This window comes from Lissotriton vulgaris, chromosome 7 (genome assembly GCF_964263255.1).
Source record: "Lissotriton vulgaris chromosome 7, aLisVul1.2, whole genome shotgun sequence".
Taxonomy (NCBI): domain Eukaryota; kingdom Metazoa; phylum Chordata; class Amphibia; order Caudata; family Salamandridae; genus Lissotriton; species Lissotriton vulgaris.
Window position 1 is genome coordinate 1,451,490,235 of NC_141695.1, and position 22,641 is coordinate 1,451,512,875.

General features: G+C 39.6%; 1 protein-coding gene across 1 annotated transcript in view; it reads right to left on the minus strand.

The window, feature by feature from the left end:
• Window positions 1–22,641, minus strand: part of PTPRT (protein tyrosine phosphatase receptor type T) — a 1,692,228-nt gene that overhangs the window by 337,188 nt on the left and 1,332,399 nt on the right. Inside the window, exon 16 of the mRNA XM_086932257.1 lies at window positions 18,957–19,037. Within this exon, the coding sequence (XP_086788383.1) occupies window positions 18,957–19,037 (81 nt within the window). The remainder of the gene's footprint in view (window positions 1–18,956; window positions 19,038–22,641) is intronic.

The following is a 22,641-nucleotide window of genomic DNA, read 5'->3' on the forward strand; positions in this document are numbered from 1 at the left end:
TTTCTGCCAAAATTATCACTCATTCCTCTTATGTTTATCTCACTGGTCCCCTATTGCTTCTTGGCCACTATTTCTTAATCATAGATGCCACTTTTCTCTAACATCCAATGTTTCTCTTTCTCTTGGGTTGTCTTTCAAATCTCACTTTATTTCTCAGAATCCTAGGTTCCAAACTCTTTTCCCTTATAAATTCTCTCATTTGTATTACCTTTCTTCCCTTTGTTTCTTTTAATCTTCCCCTTTGCTACATCCTCCATCATCCCATGCTACATCTCCCTGACCTGTTCATTTACCTCTGTCTTATCTGTTATCTATTCATCACTGTTGCATTGCTTTCTCTTCTTATCCCTAATCCACACTGTTGTAGCCCTAGTACTTCAACTTTCCTCGGCCTTCTCTTGCTTACTCATCTTTCTGTTTGTCTGCTCAGGAACTTGTTCTCCCACTAAATATCAATAGAAGGTCATTATTCTGGTCTTTACATCCTTCTTTGTTGCACCTTATCCTGTAATTTACATTTGTACATTGTATTTGTGAGCCCACACATATTTTTCGCTGATGTAGCCGTTGGTCCACTTCAAGGTAGACCTCTCGCTCAACCTACCCTCTTCAATCATAGAGTAATTTTAAATGATCTACACGACTCAGTAAATAATTTCAAAGGAAATGTGTGTGCACCACCATGCTGCGAAGTGTGTTGCAAACTTCAAGCTTGCTATACTAAGAAGTGAAAAATAAATATCTAAATTAGGAGAGTGGGATAGGACTACCCCAAATGAGAGATGATTTCAGTTTAATCATTCCAGGTGTAATTAGGTGATCTATCTATCCTGCTCTGTTCCCCTTACTGAACTGTACTTGCGCAAATTCTCTAAGGTTATGTTATTCCATGTTATGCCTTGCTATGTTGTGGTGTTTCATAAAGATGTAACCAGTGCGTAAACAAAACAACGTAATAGTTTTGTTATGCATTTGGAATTTATATTGTATTTTTTTCTCTAAGAAGCTAACCCTAATAGCATTCTCATCTGTTGAGGCAATTTCAAGGCTCACTGCATGACATCGGCTGTAGTAGGATTCATTAATATAGGTTTTTCTGGGCAAAATCACTCACGCTATCTGTGTTAAGCAAAGGTTTGGATTCAATTTACTCTTTCTGATACTAGAGGTAGTGTTGTCAGTCAGTATAGGTACAAAATACAGGTGTCATTATAACGGGTATGCAAAAATGCACACTTAAGTTCCATAAAAACAGTGATATTATGAGAAAAAGCCATATTTATTGAAAGTTGTCTTTTTAAAAGTAGACACAACTAGGTTGAGTTACAAGCCATGTGATTTATTTCTCTTTATTTATATAGAACAACATGCTACATATTAATTGACAGTGCTAGAAAATTCCAACGACTTTCGCTGTTTTGGGAACAACTAACTACACTTTCTTAGAATTATAAAAGTACCAATTTCGCCCAGTTAACGCCTCCACAATACGGTGAATACTCATTCACTCGTTCCTCCTTTAACCACCCTCTACCTTGCTGCCTAGCCCCTTTTCACCCTCATTTTATTGGTTTTCTCTCCTTATACCTTGTAAGGCATAGGTCCTCATCTTGCCGCCTTTCTATCAGTCTCCACAGACTGCCTATTATCTGGTTTCTCTCGGGATAATGAAATGGTTTGTGTCCACGAGCATTTTGCTATGCTGCCAGCCCACACAGACAGATGTGGATATGATATGGTATTGCTCCATTCCACGGCAGCGCCTCAACTTTGTTTCATTCCATTGCCTCTTTTTTTCTGCATCACTGTCTGGAAAATGCCATCCAATCTCTCCCGGCTCTCTGGCCTGATTGCATTCTGAAACGCGCGGCTGCGGTGCAGCCGGGGGTGGGCTCGCGACTCTGCGCGGAGGAGATAGAGCGAGCGGGACGCTAACATTCCAGCCTTGATTTAAACATTATAATTGGTAGTTTACCTTTTGCCGGCATTAATATTTGCGCTTTGCACTTTAATCGTTTTACTTACTGCTTCAAGCACATTGTTCAAGACACTGGATTTTTATATACTTATACACAAAATGCAACTATGGCTTCTCTTGTTTCTGTACAATCTCATCCTTGCACATGGATAATAATGGGGCTCGTTCTTATCCTTTTTCAATAATTGTTTTTTTGTTTAGTTCTAACTAACTAAACAATAAATTCATTAATTGATTACTGATGTACTAATAAATAAGGCAGAAGCGGAGACAGTGTGTCAAGAACACCAGTGCAAGGTAGGAACGGGGCAGTATCCTTCCCCTGTTTGAAAAATGCATCCATAATCAGGGTTCAGTAGGGCCCCAGGCATATGGGCCCCAGGGCATCTTCTGCACCAAAGGAAACTATGTCTTTGAATCACGGGTAACTTCTTCTTGGCTCTTTGTGTTTCAGGCCCCTGATCCCTATCCCTCAATTCTCCAGAATACTGGTAGGTATCTTCCTGGTGCAGTAGTGAACTGGACTACTTATGCACAGGGGCAACCCAGCTTGCCCCTGAACAAATTGGCAAACTTTACTTAATTTTTGAGTTGTTTCTCTTCAAAACATACACATAGTCGTAGAAACAGAGGATAAGGATGGTTGTTGGGCTGTTTGCAGAAAGGATTACGAGTCTAAGAGCCGGTAGTTTGACGGTATTCTAAATTTAATGCCCTGATACACGCAAGCTAACAGAAAGCATGACAAATAATCTAAATACCCATTCTTGAAAGAATACTATTAGATAGGATCCTGGTAATTTATCAAAGATTTTCGGATGCTTGTTTATCCCAAACTGATCAAGCATTCTGGGGAATATGTGCAAGGCATTCGGTTTACAAAAGGTATGGGGTGCTACTCATGTGGCTGCTTCCCAAATGACACCCAAAGTTATAAGTTGCTGAAATGTGTCTTTGACCTTTCTGCAGTCACATGTAGACTGTCGAGAAGGATCTATGTAGGCAGATCATAGACATTTTATTGACCATCTGGAGCGTCGCAATATACATTTGAGACAGTCAATGACAGTTTGATGCTTGTATCTATGGAACCTTACTCAGTGGTCAACCTTACTACTGTGGTCAAGAATGGAGTTTTGGGCTCAATTGCTGAATTAAGAGATCTCCAAGAAGCGTACAACGTCAGGTTGATATTTGGGTCTGGCATAAGCAATTCGTTTTTCAACACCTGGTTGCTTGAGTCAGACCATTATTTTTGCTCTGTTATCATATCCCTATGGACAGAGACAAAAAGAGATTGAGAATGCCTTTGTTTCTTTCAATTTCTTTGGTGGTAGTGTTCATAGAAGAACCTCTTGACTGCCAACTATAATGAAGGCTAAGCATTGAGCTAGCCATAATCTTAAAGAAGTGGGACTCTGAGCCTCCTTCTTTCCACATGGGGTGATAGCATACCACAGATATTCTGAACTAGCCTGCCATCTTTTCTAGAGTAAATGGCTAAGACTCATTGTCCTAAATCAGGCAGTTTGGTTTAAAGGACTGCTTCTCCTGCCTTTAAACTAAAGCTCCTGCATTTGTGGTTGCCAAGTACAAATGTGAATATTTACATATGTCAAATCTCCGGGAAGCATTCTGGTGACACATGATAGATATATCTAGATAAGGGAGATGAACAGAAAAAAAAACATGGTAACAGGATATTGAATCTAATTCCAAAAGAACTTCTGCTAAGGCTGAAGAGAAAATGAAAACTCTCTCACCCACCCACACAAGAGAGAGCTAGTGCCTTATCACAGAGCATGTGCAGTCATATCTGTGTCATACTTATTTAACCTTCAGTGGCACAGAGACACTTGGAGGACTCATGGTGATTTCTGGTTTGACTGCTGTGTGTATTTTTGCAAGGCCTCCAAAAGACTATGGTGGCTTGCCAGGAGGACAGGGGGTCTTTAGTAGAGCAAAACAGTCATCATTGCCCCTGTTACAAACATACATATTTGCATAAGCATTGCCTCCATAGGGTATTCATTCCCATAGTGCTGATGATAGTAGAAATACAGCACAACATGCCTGTATGTCGCCAGCCCATGGGCATACACAATCTACTGTGTCGACACGGCCCAAAGCCCAATAAACTATGCATAAGCCTGTCTGTGTAGTGTCCACTGGGTTTCCGGCATATTTAACGTTCTAGTCTCTCAAAAGCACAACCCAGAAGTAGTTAAACTTTATTTAATAATTCTGTGCTCCCACAAATTAATACAATGTTGGCAAAGAAGCTAACAGAAGAGCAAACTGTTAGTAAGTCAGTTTTCGAAACCCATTTTTACAACTAAAAAGGTGCACTACGTTTTATAACTATTTTCACAATTACTGTACTTTTCTTTTATTAGATAAATATAAACATTCTATTGTATAATTGTAATCAATGTTCCATTTGAAGACAGTTATTTAACTTGTGATGCTGCTCAGTTGGCACAGAAACTATTTTTTAACACCCAAAATTGATCTCCCAAACCTGTCACAGTTCAACTGCTTGTACTTTTAATCTTGGATCTCTACATTATTCTGATGTAAATACAGAGACCTGTTCTGATTCATCTTCTTTTAAGTGGAGTTGAGCTATTCAATGATTTTGTCCGGGGCATGCAATTATTATTTGAAGCTCATAGCAATCCTCTAAAGGGCATTTGACAAAAACAAGTGTGAAGTGGAGGGTGATAAGGGACACAGCTGCCATTTTGTCTATCAGGGCAGTTAAAGATTTGTTGTCCACTTCTGCTTTTTTCGACACATCTTGAACATATTCCTGTTTATGGTATACATGGCAGTAAACAAATCTTTATTGTTGGCTAATTCCCTACCAAAATTAAACTCCTGAGGACCATTGCATCATGGACCATGTACAATTGTCCTTCTCCAAAAAAGATTAGAAATTGTCACATGTTTCACTCCCAATTTCCACATTCTGATACAGCAATTGAGAAGGTTTGTGCATAAAAGAGTAGACAAGACTATGGTAACAAAGGCCACACAGGCACACCAAATAGGGAAAATGAGAAGATGCAAGTATCCATGCTGCAGCTACACGTTAGCCAACTAAGCAGGTACAATCCAGAACTCAGGAACCTTATGGTACCAACATTCTGACTATATACCCTACCAGGAAAATGTTTGGCATATTCAAACAGTGAGTTTTACAACAACAAGGGGCCCCAAATTAGTCAGCAGGGACCTCGGGGAACATACTTTTTTCATGCAATATTGGTCCCATGCATACAAGAAAGTTGAAAGGAATAAAATATAGACAGAGTCAATCTATATTAAGAGTGACATGTCCAGCCAGACAGTGGTCTTTCAAAGTTTACTCAATTTACATGTAGTTATATCACACAGAGTACCTTCCACAAGTCAGCCAATGTGGAACACAAGCCTGTGCCCAGCACTTACAGAACGGGTACAGAAGGTGGATATAGAGAGCAAAGAAGGGCTTTATAAGGCAAAACACGTTTTTCTGTCATAAATGCAATTGTACAGAATATTTCAACAAAGCACCATTAAAACACATAGTAATCACGTTTTTGTTTTTGGTACTTAAAGGTCGACGGCGTTTCGGACCCCTAGTAAATCACAGGGACCATCATCAGGACATTTTCAGTGAAAGCCTTAACAATAATTTAGCCTCTAAATGCCTAGAAGGGGAAGAAGGAAATATATACATTTAATTACATGGACTAAGATTACCAGAACAAGTGACTTGAAGTGACCAGTGTGCGGCGCGACTGTTGAACCTAGTGGAGTTCAAGGACAATGGTGAAGAAAAGGGTGAAGAAAAAGTGGCTCGAACGAGCATGCTAGTGAAGAATGCGGTAGTGCAGCTGATTCCATGCGTTGACGGCAGGGAGTCGTGAATCATACTATGCGTAAGGTCATGCTGCTAACAATCCGCGGAAGTCAGGGCTAGTGGTGACTGGTGAGCGGCTCCGTTATGGGGGTGGATGGATTTCAGGAAAATGTGGAAGGCTGGTGAAAATTGCAGAAGTACAGCTAAGACTGTGCTTTGTCGGCACTGAGGCGATTTCGTGAATTATGCGGAAGTACATACTGGTGTGAACCCATGAGTGTGTGGACTAGTGGTGCCGCATGCACGAGAACGATCTCGGTGTAGTCATAAATTCGCAGTTGGTGCCAGTGCGCATAAGCCAGAAAATAAAATAGAGCGCTTTGAAAGATGCCATGATTGTGCGCTTAACGAAAGATCACGGGGCTATCAGAGAGCATATGAGCGACGCGGAGGCAGCCGATAATTGCTGAAAGGATCGTGCTTACCAGTGATCCTCAATAGGAAACGGCGGTGTAGGGATGGAAATAGCGGGCGCCCTAAATAAAGGAAGATTAATTAAGTGATCGGGCTTACGCGGGGGTAATTGGAAAGGAATTGACACCGGGATTGCGGTTCTTACCGCAATCAGGCGGGGGGTGCCGCGGTACACGATGGTATCCGTCGGCGGCCAGGGAAACCTAAAAGGGAATCCTAGGCATTAAAACTGTCCAGAAGCCTTAAACAGAAAGGTTTGCCTGTTACTCAGTAATCAAACTTACCGGGTGAGTCGGTTGGATATCTCACTTCCTGGCGTGCTCATGGGAGAGTGGAGAACCACTGAATATGAGTTGTGCCGATTGGTCAAAGACCATGTGGTAGACTAGGGCATAATAATAGAAGACGGACTGCGCTCACCGGCCATGTTGGAGGAGTGAAGTGCCAAGTGAAGGCATAATAATAGAAGACGGACTACGCTCAATGGCCATATTGGAGGAGTGAAGTGCCCAGGAAGAGTGCAAGTGACATGTATCAAGGGAATTACAGGAGTGCAAGTAAAACATTTAAACATTACAATAAACAAGAAAGCTGACTCAGAGCCTAAGGCTAGATCAAGGCAGTCCATTCATCCTGCAGGTTGAGACCTGAGTTAAGACTGTCAGTCTTCAAAATCCATTTGAGCTCCTCTCTGTTCAATAGGCGGGTGAGGTCACCACCCCTGGGCGGAACGGTGATCTGAGAAATTACAGTCCAGCGAATGTCATTCTCCGTGTGTCCTTTGTCCAGAAAATGTTCAACCAAAGGGGCATATTCAAACAGTGAGCACTCTATCAGGAGACAGCCATTTGGTTTGAGAGTGGTTTAAAATGTGCCATTTTAAAATGAATTTGTCGCGATCACAGGACGAAGAAGTCTCATGCCCGGCCTCGAGAGGAGGGTGAGTCCTTAGGATGCAAAGTGATCTTGATTACCTGCAGCAATAACTAGCTCTCTTTGAGGAGAATGTTAGGTGACTTCACGACTTGGGCAACTATTTCCTCTCAGAAGGAGAGTGCTCTGGATATCAGCTCTAGTACAAAAAGGACCTTCCAAAATACTTAAAATACAAGCACCGAACTTAATGGTGACTTTACTAACAACTGCTGCATGTAGGAAACTTGAGTACTATGTGGTGTGGGCGTTAGTCCTCGCCATGTAATGCTGTCATAATACCCCAAAGATGGCCCTTGGATTCACACAAATTCATCCTTATCTCAGTACTGGTAGTGTTGCAAAGAGCAGTTAGGCTTTGCTAGAGGAACATGTGTTAAGCCTTTCAGAGTACCAATAAGAATGATAAGTAATTGGCACTACTCAAAAGAAATTTCTACACCAATTTATGAAAATGGAGTGTGTTTTTATCTTCATTTAGACACCAAAATGAACGGAACTTCATACTTACAACCAGAGTAATAGATTTTAGAAGTAATAGACAATTGATGCAAAATAATACAGTGAAAATATAACATTGCTGTCAAATGGAAAAACCACAGATGTACGTTGTTACAACGCACACTTTTACCACGCATGCCTTTACAATGCAGGTTTTTCAAAGCAAGTCGTCACAACGACTTGAGTTGGGGGGTGCTGGATAGTGAATAGTTTAATTTACTATTCCAACTCCAGTCCACGTGGATAGTAGGGAAGGTGTTGGATAGTAAATTAAACTATTACCTATCCTAGAGCGCCACCCAGCGCAAGTGCTTATAATGACTTGCGTTGAAAAACCTGCGTTGTAAAGGTACTGCGTGGTAAAAGTTGCGTTGTAAAGGATGTTTCCCAAAAACCATTAGGGACAGTCGATCACTTGCAGACTGTGTTGCATTGTACCCTTGCAGGGTAAAGGTAATGCGGCTCCTAGGACCATGCCACACCAATTAGTTCAATTTTACTTGACCCGTGGAGCCCTGGTGCAGTCCTGGCTGTTAGTGGTGCTGAACAGGAGTTGAAGGAGAGCCGTCTTAACCACTGAAATGGTGCTTCGGGGGAAAGGATACAAAAAAGACAACAATGGTGTGGTTACTGAAGTCGGTCACACTTCAGATGGAATTCCCTCTTAATGTAGCGTCGAGCAAAGAGGTTTGTGGCCAGACTGCTGCCTAAATATCCTTGGCAAAAGTAAACACAGTACGAAGTAAGTTCAATGTTCGGTGGTCCAAGGAAACACAATGACCATCTGGACCATCAAACAATGCAAAAGACCATCTGAATTTGGGCTATCCCTTCGAGGGCCCGATGGCCAGCGATTCTTCGGATCCGGACCATTGTTTTACCTGTACTTTGCAGGGGACTACTTCCACTAGTCCAGGAGGGTGAGTCTGAGGGTGCTTCAGATTTCCAGAGGGGTCCCTCTGACTAGAGGAACTGATAGATAGCCTAGGACAAATCTCAATCAGGCAGTTCCAAGAGTATTGCAACAGGTGCAGGGTATCCTCTTTTGCTTTGGGCAAATCTTGTTGTTACTGGTGCAGGTCTCTTCTTCTGTGTTCTTTGATGCAGGTTGTTCAGAAATGAGGTTCTGGTGCCAGGGGGTCCCTTAAATCCAAGATTTAGGGGAGTTAGGGGCGTGGGAGCTAGTAGCCAATTGGCAGCTAGTCCCTTCAGCTAGTAAACTCCTGAGGTGACCACATCCGGGGGAGTGGGTCATGTTTTCTACTCAGAACCTTCTATTCTGCCACTCCTAAAGATGGCAGAAGTCCCATTTTGTGTACACAACCTGGAGAATCGGCTGGTGTTTTGAGGGTGAATACCCCTCCTTAAATTACTCATTTGCAACCTGCTCAGGTGCAAATGTGCCTGGGGCAGGGGGATGGCTGTTTCCTCCACTGTCATTCAATCTTGATGCATATCAGAGGCAATGCAGCCTTTGAAGCTAACTGACTTGATGTGCCACTTCCCTAGCCTGGTTGGGAGGAGGGAGGTTTGCTGACGGGATCACTGACAGAATATCGAGGAGCATAATATTGAGCTGCCAGAATATCGATGAGAAAATATTGAGTGACAGAATATCGAATTCCTATCCACAAACAGGTAAGTACAAAAATATAGAATCCTAAATATCGTTGTAAATAATATAATTTGCTAAAATATTGACTTTTTTAAAATATCTTAAAAGTAATATAAAATTAATTAAATAATAAATATAATTAAGTGAAACATACTTTTAAAACGTTAAAATTAATCAATAAATGTAATGTAAACAAGATTTAACATGCATTTTTATTTTTTACTATATATATATATATATATATATATTAAGTAATTGTATTAAAAACATAATTATTACTTTTAATTATAAAATGTAAAAAACATAATTTACAATATAATTACATATATATATGTATATATATATATAAATATAAATATAAATATAAATATATATATATATATATATATATATATATATATATATATATATATATATATATATATATATATATATATATATGTAATTATATTGTAGACAATTGGCTGATAAAAACTGTTATAGGCGTTGTGATTTGAGCGTGGTGAGAGCATCATGGGACAAATTCTACTCCTGCTTGATGGCCTGGAGAAGTGCGGGGCTATTGTCAGCAGATGAGTATAAATTTTTGAAAAACGACAACCCCATAATACCGGTCCTGTATTTGATACCTAAAGTCCACAAGAACACTTTGAAACCACCTGGCAGGCCCATTATTTCTGCTTGTGGTAGCTTGATGGAGAATGCCAGTAAGTACGTGGATCATTTTTTACAGGACTGTGTACGAACATTGCCGTCCTTTATACTAGATACGGGTGACCTATTGAGAAAGCTGGAAAATGTGACATGGAGTGAGGACATGGTGCTCATTTCTATGGACGTGTCGTCATTGTATACTAGTATACACCATAGGGACGGCTTGAAGGCTGTAGAGTATTTCCTTCAGAAACGTCCCATGTGCTATATGGAACACAACAGGATGTTAATAACTATCATTACCATGTGCCTGGAAAATAATTACTTTCTTTTTTACAAACAGATTTACCAACAAATCAGGGGCGTAGCTATGGGGGCATGTTTTTCCCCTAGCTACGCCTGTCTGCACATGGGGTTTTGGGAAAGACAGACACTCTTAAATGGAGATCTTTCGTTTATTAACAGTCATGTAGCATATATGTTCAGATATATTGACGATCTTTTGTTTATCTGGCGTGGGACTGAGGGTGAAGCGCAGGATTTCGTGAACTCGCTTAATGTCAATGACATGAATTTACAGTTCACCAGTTATATCAGTAAATCCTCTGTTATGTTCCTGGATGTAGAGATTTTTGTGACTGAGAATTCTCTCAACACTAGATTACACAGGAAAAGCACGGCAGGCAATTCACTACTACATGCAGATAGCAATCATCCGGCCCACCTGATCCGCAGCATCCCCTATGGGGAGATGTTGCGGATCAGGAGAATCTGCAGTAGGGAGACTGATTGCCTCAAAGCACAACAGGAGTGTAGATTAAGGTTTATTGAAAGGGGTTACAGCCCCAAGATCATTGACAGTGCGACCAGAAGGGCCAACGCACAAAGTAGAGCACTGGCATTGGTAACCAAAGACAGAACCAAAGACACTCCTATTGATGAGCAGCCCATGAGACTCATTCTCACTTTTAGTGATCAGCATCAGGCCATCAGGAGGATTATAACCAGGAATTGGCTTCTAATTAAGAACGATCCAGTTTTGGGAGAGAGATTGTCACGTTCCCCCAATCTGACTTTTAGAAAAGCCAATTCAATGAGTAACACCTTGGTCTCAAGTAGCCCGGAAATCAAATCCTCCGTAGACTGGCTGACCAAAAGTAAGGGATTCATCAAATGTGCAACATGCAAGGCATGTAAGCAGGGCATTAATAAGACTGAATATCATAGCCCATTCCACAGTACACCGGGGAAAATAGACAAAAAGCTCACATGCAAATCAGAGTACGTAGTCTATGTGTTAGAAGGCCCTTGCGGCTTGAAATACGTAGGGAGCACGAGACCCCAGTGTCACAAGAGAATTCTCCAACACCTACGGGCCATCAAGAATGGGGATGAATCATACCCTGTGGCTCGTCATTTCTCTGCAGTTCACGATAAAAACTCTGACTTGTTGAAATATTACATTATTGATTGCATTTTACCCCTGCGACGTGGTGGAGATAGAAACGCTAAATTGAGGAGGTTGGAAACGAAATACATTCTGGAGATGGACACTAAGAGCCCTAATGGGTTGAATTCAACTGAAGATTTTTATACGTTTTTGTAGATGATATGCAAAGTAATTTTAAAACTGTAAATATCTTCTAGTGTCCGTCTGTTAGTAACAAGTCTTAGGCCGCATGTAGTAATGAATCTTTTTAACCATTTCACTGTATATTATGATGTTTAATGATAGAAAAATATTTTTTCACAATTTTCTTGGGGTTTAGGGTAGTCACTACACTGTTTGATTTAAGTCATAGTTCATGGATGTATAGTAATATGCCCACTGGGGCTGTATTCAAGAGGAACAACTGTAGTATATCGGTGTTTTTTTGCAGTGGCTGTTTACAATCCTCCAAATGTGCTGGTCACTGATATGAAACCCCCCCCCCCTTGTTTTTTTCAAGCTAACTATATCCGTTTTGTGGAAACAACCTCGAGGTCCTTTGTATATAGCATAGAGATTTTTTTCATGCTGACATTTTATCAAGGTTCCCTTAAATTGAGCTGCATCTTTTAATGATGGAATGGTTTTATCAATATTAATGAAATTTAATTATTTATTGATGCTTATATTCGAGGAAGTGGATATTTATTGTGAATGTTTACTTGAAATGCGAATTTGCACTAGTTTCGAGCACTTTTTGCACTTTATCATGTATTTCACAGCAATATTTGCACAGGAGGTAAAATGTAATAGCCAGAACTTGTATGGATCTGTATTTTACAGACACAACTGCATTTACGCCGGAATCTAGTCTGTCATCCATGTCTAGCACTTTACACAATTGCACTGTCACTTTAAATAGTGGTGTCCTGCCCATGTGATGTGTCATGTGATCAAGGTCCGAGAGGGACCGAAACGCGTCATGGCGGTGGTGTTTGGGCGATTAATGCAATAAAGGAATACTTGCATGAAATCTGGGTCTGCATCGTCTCTTTGGATTCGGAATCCTGTGTACTGGAGGCGAAATCAGGGAGATATATATATATATATATATATATATATATATATATTCAGAAGCAAGAAATCACGCGGCACACTTCTTGGCAGCAATTATTTTCGTTCATTTCAGGTCTAGCGCAAAACTTCTACGCGTTTCGAACAAACGTTCTTGATCACGGCAGTGTTCTACATTAGTCCCTTTTCAATTTCCACATTTTATACTCTCACTCTTTCCGTTTTGAGAGTGATGCATTTTGGGCCATGTAGTTGGATAAAAATTACTATTTGCACCCCAGAGAGTGCAACAGTAGGGAAAGTGTTGTATAGCAGGTGGGCAAAAATTACTATTCCCACTTCAGCGAGTGGAACAGTAGGGAAAGTGTTGGATAGCGGGAGGGTAAAAATTACTGTTCCCACTCCAGTGAGTGCAACAGTAGGGAAAGTGTTGGACAGCAGGTGGGTAAAAATTACTATACCCACTCCAACGAGTGCAACAGTAGGGAAAGTGTTGGAAAGCAGGTGGTAATAATTTAATATTCCCACTACACCAAGTGTAACAGTAGGGAAAGTGTTGGATAGCATAGGGGAATAATTTACTTAACCCACTCCTGCAATATAATTAACATTAATTAACAAGTAATTAAAAAAAAATATTTACTTCCCACCATTTTCCCCCTATAAACGTCACCTATAATATTGTAAAATATTAATAAATTAACATATTTACCAATTAATTAATTAACTGAAAATAATTAACAAAAAAATTAATAACCATCAAATTTAAATGAATTCACACATTCAACACAATAAAATTACTTTTAATAAATATAATATAAAAAATAATAAAAATTATATTGAAACTAAATTACTTCCTACCTTACTCCCCTATCAACCCTCAAACCACTCCTTAAAAAAGTACACAATTAACATATTTACAAACTAATAATGAATATCTAATTAATCACTAATTAATAAAAAACACAAATAACATCATTACAAATTAATTAGTGATTGTCATTAATCAATGTATAATTAATTAATAACACATTAATTACATTTATTAGAAATATAAATTATTAAATACTAAATTAGTCATTAATAAAATAGGTAATTAGTTGCAATTAATTTACTTCCTACCCTATTCCCCTATAAACCCAGAACCAGCGACAGAATTAAATTACGCAAAAAGTAATCAACATATAAAATAATGAATTCTAAATTATCCTTAAAAAATATATTATCAATAAATTACTTCCCACCCTATTCCTCTATAAACCCACAATCCGCTACGGAATTAAATTACACAAAAAGTAATTAACATAAAATTAATTACTGAATAAAAATTCAGACATACATTACAAAAAGAATACATACTTTTAACACTTATACTAACACTTAAAACACTAAAATAAAATTAGATATTTTTAACAACTATATTATAACTGTTGATATTACTTACTTCAATCGATATTATTTACCTGCATTTAGGTATTCTGCACAACTATATTTTTTATAGTCGATATTCTGTCCACTCAATATTTTAAAATCAATATTTTGGCATATCGATATTTAAAATGTTATATTTTGACTGTTCACCTTGGGTGACATAGCTGGCAATGCAATTTTAAAAGGCATAATAGTAAACCTTGTCCCAGAATCTGGTGAAGAATACTGCTTGGGAGCGTTGTACTCCATAGGACAATTTTAATTTATTTGAAGCTTATCTTTGTCATACCAGTGCCACAAATAGGACTTCTAGAAAGTCTGTTCATTTCTACCTCATGAACTAGGAGTTATCTGACTGGTTTATGCAGCTAATGTGTCTGTAATAGTTAAGGTAGCTCAGCACCCTCACTCAGAGCTCTCGTCATAAAAAAAGTTTGGCTGATAAGCTAAGGATCCCTGTTTCAGAGAGAGATGAAGAGGGCAGAGTGATCATCGGTTACACCAAGTCAAACGGGTTGGCCTTCCTCTGCATTTATATTTCACAGGCTTGATTTAGTGGGAATAAATACTGCTAGAATTGGAGATGCCACAGAGAAGAGGGCTGCTATTAGAGTCTCTCTGCTTACCTGAAAAGGACAGATGATTTGAATCATTCTTCAGTTTGAACACATAGCTCTTTCATTTGTTTGTGAGGGTCAGGGAGGTCCACCAGGAGATAGTGATTAGAGGGAACTTTGATAGACAAATAAATTGGCTGAGTTGTGACTGGATGTTTAGCTGTGGCCGTGAACAAAAGGGTTAAAGAAGTCTGTCCCTCCTTTGAACCTATGATCTAGGATTACTAGAAGAGATTTTAAAAGTATAGAGGATTCAAGAAGAATGTACTCAAATCTCAATAAAAGAAGTATATAGAAATATTGTGTCTCTATAGAAAAGGTACAAAGTGGCAAGATTCCTGAAAAATATGCAACTTTGCATCCATTTTTCTAGATCGGGTCCAATTGGAGCACTTGATCTTGAAATTCGAGGCGTTAATAGTAATGTGAAAGTAAGGTATCTAACTTCATCAAGCTCTCTTGGGCCAGAGGAGCCTGCCTTCATCCCTGAAAGATTGTGAGTGCTGAAAAGATTTTTAGGTCTGAACGTTACTCTGCTGACCAAGATGACTTTCACATCATTACGCATGCATCACCACTTTGCAGATGGGCTACAAAGCGTGCCTAAGTAGTAGTTTTCCAGATAACTTGACCAGTATAAACCTGCAACCTTTATCCGACTAGGATCCATCACAGGTCAGCCATAATGTTGCGTGCTGCCCAGGTTGCCATCTCCCTTTGACTTACATTGGATTTTTTCCCAAAATGTTTTCCATGGGCATTAGATAATGTTCTTAAAATTCCCAACAGATCTCCTCAATAGAATCTGATCATTTTGATGGTGTTTTAAATATTGAATGTTTCTTATAATTACTAAATTTATTTGGAGACAATATATGTATGTTTAATTAACTTTAAGTTTTATTTTGTACTGTTAAAATGCTTACTCTCCCAAGGAATGATGGAACAAGTGAGGACTAAAATACAAGGGATTTGCAACACTGAAAATGCTCCTAAATATCTGGCTAATAAAAAACAAATGCATGAATATGGGGAAGCCGTGGGTCGTTGTTTAGCATGGTGTTTACAAAGGAAAGAAGCGATGGGGCGGATTAAGGCCTTGAAAGATAAGGATGGGGTACTCTGCCAGGAACCTAAAGGGATACTATCGATTCTACATATATTTTATTCTGACTTATACACTCAACAAGCACAAGATTATAGTTATTTTATTAACCTAATTGAGGGGACTTTGAGACATTTAGATCCTAGTGATATTGCATTTTTGGATGAGCCTATCTCAATGGAAGAGGTAGAAATAGCTGTCAAAGGCCTCGCGACAGGAAAAGCTGCCGGGCCAGATAGATTACCCGCAGAGATTTATAAGCTCTTTTTTAGCCTAATCAAAACTGATATGTTGAATACATTCAGAGCTGCACAAGAGGGATGTGCACCGAAATCTTGGGCTGAAGCTACTATTGTAGTATTTAATAAAAAGGATAAAGACACGGAATTAGTAGGCTCATATCGGCCAATATCATTATTGAATTGTGATAACAAAATCTATTCAAAGATATTGGCTACTCGCATCTCTAGAGTAATTAGCTCATGGGTCTCGCGGTCCCAACATGGGTTTATTACAGGACGTAATACAACCTAGCATATTAATAGGGTAGTGACATTATTTGATATTGCACATGTCGAGAAACATGATCTGGGTCTAATTTTATTAGACGCAGAAAAAGCTTTTGACCGTGTGGAGTGGGCATACCTGTGGGAATTAATGTGTCATCTAGGCTTTGGTCAACGCTTTCTCATAGCCCTACAGGTTCTGTACACTTCACCGGTCGCTAAAATTACTGCTATGGGATTAACATCTGAGACAGTGAACATCACTAGGGGTACTATACAAGGGTGACCCTGCTCACCAAGTGTTGTTTGCACTTTACATTAATCTGTTCATTGATCTATTCGGCAACAATGATTTGATTAAACCGTTTCTTGTACATAATATCCCATATTCGGTATTTGCATATGCTGACGATGTCCCAATAGCCACCTCAGATCCTTATTTGGCATTGCAAGAGATAGAACGAGTGCCTATAATCTTTGTTCAAGCATCAGGATACAAATTAAATGCAACTAAAACACAAGTATTAATTTCAGAGACTGTAATAAGGGATGATACTCGTGTTGAAAAGGAAGTAACATATTTAGGTATTAAAATTCGATCATCTATGCAGGAAATACTAGAGGTCAACTGGGGTTCGTTAGTAACTAACATTCAGAATTCATTAGATAAGTGGGGTGGGCACGATTACATCTTACACTGATTGGCAGAACCAATGTTATTAAGATGAATGTATTAGCCAAGGTATTATATCTGTTTAGAGCGGTTCCTTTAGAATTCACTCTAGTTGAATTACAACAGCTACAGTCTATTTGCTCCAAATTTTTGTGGGCACCCAGTAAACCTAGAAGGGCTATGAGATTTTTGACCTTACCAATTGAGTGGGGGGGTTAGCTATTCCTGATTTTTCTCTTTATTTTTATACATGTTTCTTGCTAAGAATGCGGATACTGCTGACTGGAGAAGATATAGTTAATGAAGCGGAGGCCCCCTCAATTTTCCAAATGCTGCTAGGACCAGAGGCAAGACAATGCTTATTCAAAGAAATAGATGAAAGCTATTTCAAACGGACCAGGTTTAAGGTGTTAATAGCGGCGTTTAATGTATGGAAAAAAATTAGTAAATTATGTAAAATGGAGAAATTATCTTGGTATATCCCTATCAATGCTACAAAACTTTTACCCTCTATCTTCTGGGATGCTGTGGTTGCTGGGTGGCGGGCTCGAGGTATTGTTCAATTGGGTGATTTTGTAGGTACAGATGGTTTGTTAATATCTTATGCAGATTTGTCTCTATTGTATAATTTGCAACAGTTCTTTAAATACCTGCAAATTCGTGATTTTATGATACAGCAATGAATTACATTGACTTCCAATTAGTTATAAAGGCCACACAACGACAGGCAAAAATTGGGGAGGTGTACCAGTTACTGTTGGCATACAGGAAAGATGATCTAGAGAAACACGTTGATAAATGGTCTGAAGTTTTGGGGGCTGACAATGTATCTTTGAAGTATGCTATCTTAATGTCAAGGGAATTGCTTTTATCTGCCAATCTGCGAGTGCAATGTGTATAAAACGTTTGTTAATTTGTATTATAACCCGGCACATATGTCTAAGTGGAAAACTGGACAAAATGGAAATTGCTTCCGATGTGGGGCGGACAATGCTGATATGCTACATATTTTTTTAGTTATGGCCATTTGGGAACTTTATCGCCAATATTGAAAAATTTCTAAGTAGAGTTATTGGGAAGCCGATTGTCATAACATCCACAATTATGCTTTTGGGGTCAGGCCGCAATTTGTGAGGGGCGGCCTTTTATTTAAGCATTCATATTTCTCTCCTTCAGGAAAGCCCTGAAAACTCACCTGTATGCTAAACCCTGCTAATCTGCCCTGAGCCCACGCTAAATAAGTTTTCAGTCATAAGCGCTACGAGGCTTCCGGGTAGATAGCGCTATACAAGTGCAGTTTTCATTTCATTCATTCATTCATTTCATTTAATATTCATTGTGATGACCGTAGCAAGGCTGTGTATCGTGGCAGACTGGCACCAATCGGAAGCTCCATCTTTCGCACGATGGAGGAATAGAATGTATAGTTTATTTAATCTTGAGTTTAGCTTATATTCAGTTAAAGGGGTGAAAAAACGTAAGATCGGTATTGGAATATGGGGATCATTTGCCGATCATATGCATATGCATGCTTGAAGTGATATATATGGATTTATGTATTTTGGCTGTTAATATACTGTGGAATTTAAAAAAAAAGGAATGATGGCACTTGACCCAGATACCAAGGGTATTTCCAAGATTCCTCTCTGAAATCTGTTTTACTTTTTATGCACTAGATTGTTTAACTTTGCAGGAGCTCTAATACAGCTCATATTAAGACTGAAGTTGCTTTAGCTCTCATATTACTAATTCCGTATAGGGACCTAGGGAGAAAATCATTCTAAAATTTAATTTTTACATTAGTCTGTGCAATAGATCTTCAATTGAGTCCAGTGCAGATATGACATGTTGTATGTCTTAAGGATGGTATACTTGGACTTAAACACAGCCTGGCCCCAGTGCACATAGGAGCAAGTCTGGGAAATGGCTAAAACGTAGGCATAATGAGCCCACAAATAAAGAGGATCCACACAACTCCCTTCCTAAAAGTCTCGAGATGGCTCCATACCAAAGCATGATTTTTTTTTAATGGTTCAACATCATGCAGACAGACATCTATGTAGATGTCACACAATGCACCTGCAGCTGCTAAATAACCTAGGCTACACGCTTCAAATACCTCGGTTCTCCAAATCCTCCGCAGGGGGACGATCCTTCTGGCACCGGCCCCAGCCACCTGGAACAGACTCCCAAAAGAGCTCTGCAAAAACAATCCAACATACCGGCCTTCAGAAAACAGCTCACACCTCTCTTGTCCCCAAACACATCAACATCTCAAAAGAGTTCTGAAAAGCCCTTTGAGTTTCAGCACCATGTAAATGCAGAGAATAATAGCTCTGAGAAAGCTAGAATGTTGTTGTTTAACACTTTTGGAGCCTAAAATCACCCTTCACCCTACTAAAAAAAAAACATAGAACTAAAGCAAAGTACTATTGTAGAATAAAGACTTTTGAAGTCCAGGATAAATCTAATGGCTCCTTAAAATATGTAACTTTTATTTATTTTTAAAGTGAATTTAAACGTGTCCAAACAGTACCAGAACACTGTACAATTATCAACAGTGAGAACATATCAAAGAGGAACAGGAGGCAAAAAGAATGCAAAAAGGAAATAAAGAGAAAAAAGATTGAGAGAAAGAGAAATAACGAGATAAAACAGCAAGAATACGTGCCCCTATGATGTATATGAAATGATGCCGGAAATGATGTACAGGAATGAAAACAGGATCATTTAATGTAGTATGCAGTGTAAGCCATGAGACAATATGTCATGCTGATAGACTGTATTTCACTTTCGCACAATGAAGGTGGCTCAGAGCACTAATCAGTAGTGGTAGTGGGGTGGATTTAAAATAGAAGGAAGGGACACTGAGATGTAATGATGAGGATGGAAGAGAAAGAAAGAGGTGAAAGGGCTGATGGCTGAGACTTTGGGGAGGATAAAGTGCTGACTTCAGAAAATGAAGATCCAGCACATAAGCTCAGAGATACATAGTGGCTGTTTCACTGACCTATGTCCTCCTCTCAAACATGCTCTTCAATCTGTTTCATGCCTTTCTTTCCCAAAAGAATGATTGTGCTCAGTGTAGAGCATGCACCTGGGAATGGTATAAGCATGTGGGGTCTTAGTGGGTGGCATCTTTAGCGTTTGTATATTATACAAAAATGAGGTTTGGTAGCTGTATCACGGAACACAAGGGAAGAGAGATGTCTTAGGTCTGAATAAGTGGGTCCTAATTCTTTATGGACACAGAGCAGTGTTATGTTTTGTGTTTCGCCTGCTGGACAAGGTAATTTCAAGAATTGTAAGAGGTGAGCTCACTCTCGTAATGTGACAAGCTTCATCATAGGCCACCTCGTCCCAAGCTGGTAGGATGATGCCACCAGGACGGTCTTGACCGCAGATTAGGCTGATCCAAGGAGTTCTTAGATATTATTCTTTTTGCTGGAGAACCATGATTGAGTTACCAACTAAAAATACCTCAAGGTATCCTTTTATTCATGTGGTAACTTAGGTATGAATAAAATTAATTACAGTAAGGTAATAGAAGGGTATAGCCATGGATAATATTATATATTTATTCTGGAGGTAGGTGTGGTGATTTTTTTACCTCCATTTTTGTTCCCTGGTGTTTTACATCTTCAGCTTTTGTCCACATTGTGGGGAGAAGGCTGCCAATGTTCTACAATTTCACCTTGCCTTGTCTAGATGCTAGATACCTTCATTGGTTCATGGGTTCTATCTCTAGTAGGAATTAAGTCAAACAGGAATGCAATTAGGCCCTCAGAGGATGATACAACCATATCTAGGAACCTTTGCCAGATCCAGAATTTCACTTAGATTTGGGCCGCAATCTAATGAAGTTTGAAATAACTTAGAGCTCCAGAACCTCAATAATAAAGAAGAAGACCTTAGATTAGCAACCTGAATGGATCCGCAAGAAAAGCTGAATGTTTGCCAACAACGATGCTCAAATTAGTTGTCCTGGACCACGTTAGATGACAAGAATTTATCTTTCTAGTGAGTATTGAACACAGCAAAAGTTATGCCTGGGAAGAGTTAGAGGCAGAGTGGTATTTTGAAAACAAAAACACGTTTTGGATTTTGGTATCCAGTAGAACCAACCATGAAGCTGTGAATTCTGCTTTAGGGGAGTTATCCCAGAGATGAAATGGTTAGAGAGTGTTTTTACGTTTTATGAGTGTAACAGGACATCTCATATTACTAATTATTCCACCTATTAAGTGGGTTTTGTTAGGATACATTTTTCTTTGATGTCACTGCTGAAATTATGATAGTCCTTCTCATAGAAGTCTTGCTGAGGTGCTATAGGGCTAATATTCACCTTTGTCAGCTCTATTTGATGAGAGTTAAAAACAATATTTTAATCACATAGAATTCCTTAAGTCCTTGAATTTTTTGATTGCATGTCTCATTTTTAAAAAGGCCATTATTCTGACCCAAGCTGTTATAGGCCGATCTCCCTGCTCAAATCATTGCTAAAACTGTTGTGGAGAGCACTGCTATGTAAATAGATTGCATACCTTAAAAAGAGTAAGGTGATTTCTGACATTCAGCATGGCTTTTAGGTGAGGTTAGGGACCTGGAACAGTTAAAAAATCAGTTCTTCATTGCTAAAAAATATGCAGTGGTAAAAATTGAAACTCAATGGGGGTACACCCAAAATAAATAAAACTTTTAAAACAAATTCATGGGTGATTTCAGGCCTCAGTCAGATTTGAAAAATAAATATGCGGGAAGCTCAACTTTGTCTTCAGATTGGGGAGTCTGTCAGAGGTGTAATATGACTAAATTCCATTTTAATCTATCATAAAAACATTAAGTAAGGAATTATATAAAGTCACAGCTGATCCACCTACAGAGTATGGTCGATTGTTTCCTGTTTTACTGCATCTGGATGATGAATTTTTAATGCCACGAATGTCCATTAGTCCAGAGAGAATGGCTGTGAGGTGTGTGCCCTTTATGCAGGGGTGGTCACAACTAACAAAGGGTGGTGGGGTGGGTGGGGCTAGCGTGGGAGGGGGGAGTGCACGGGGCCATGGGTGGGGCGTTTTGGTAATAAAAAAAAGAACTTATCTGAAGCCGCCGGCTGCCTCCCGCGCCGTGTCACTCCTGCTGTCTTCTTCCTGATCCCAGCCGCCCCTGGGAAAGACTCCCATCCAATCTCTGTGCTGCAGTGCAGGGGTTGGCCTTAGTGGGCTGGAAAGACTCTCCCCTCAGGGAGTCTCTGAGGTTTCTCCAGCCCACCTGGACAACTCTAAGTGTGCGTGCGTGTATTGGTAGGCCTGAGACGGCTAGCCATACACATATGCACGCACGTAGGGAGTGCACTAGCACTCATCTTAACCCCTCCCATGCCCCGACCCTCCCTGCACAAGTTGGCTCAGAGGCAGCAAATGTAAAATAAAATGATGCTAGAACATCGTTTTATTTTTCATTTGCAGGCTCTGCGCCAGGTAGTGGGGCGACGCTCCACCGCCATTGTGGAGAAGTCGCCATTGCCTTTATGAGTAAAGGAAATGCAGCTTTTCTGCATGGTCACCCTGGATTTCTTGTCTCTCGCTGGTGGTGCAAAATTAGCTCTGCCCATTTAACATGCCCAGATTTCTTGCTTTCTGGATCATCAGATTTTAGACTTTTGACTGTCAAAGTCTCAGTACATTTGTCTCACCCTCCGTAATCCCATGGCAAATGGACTGTGCATGTTTATTGCCAGTGTCAGCCACATGGTAAGGGTCACTTGGTTGGTTACATGTGAACATGTGCACACGCATGTGCAC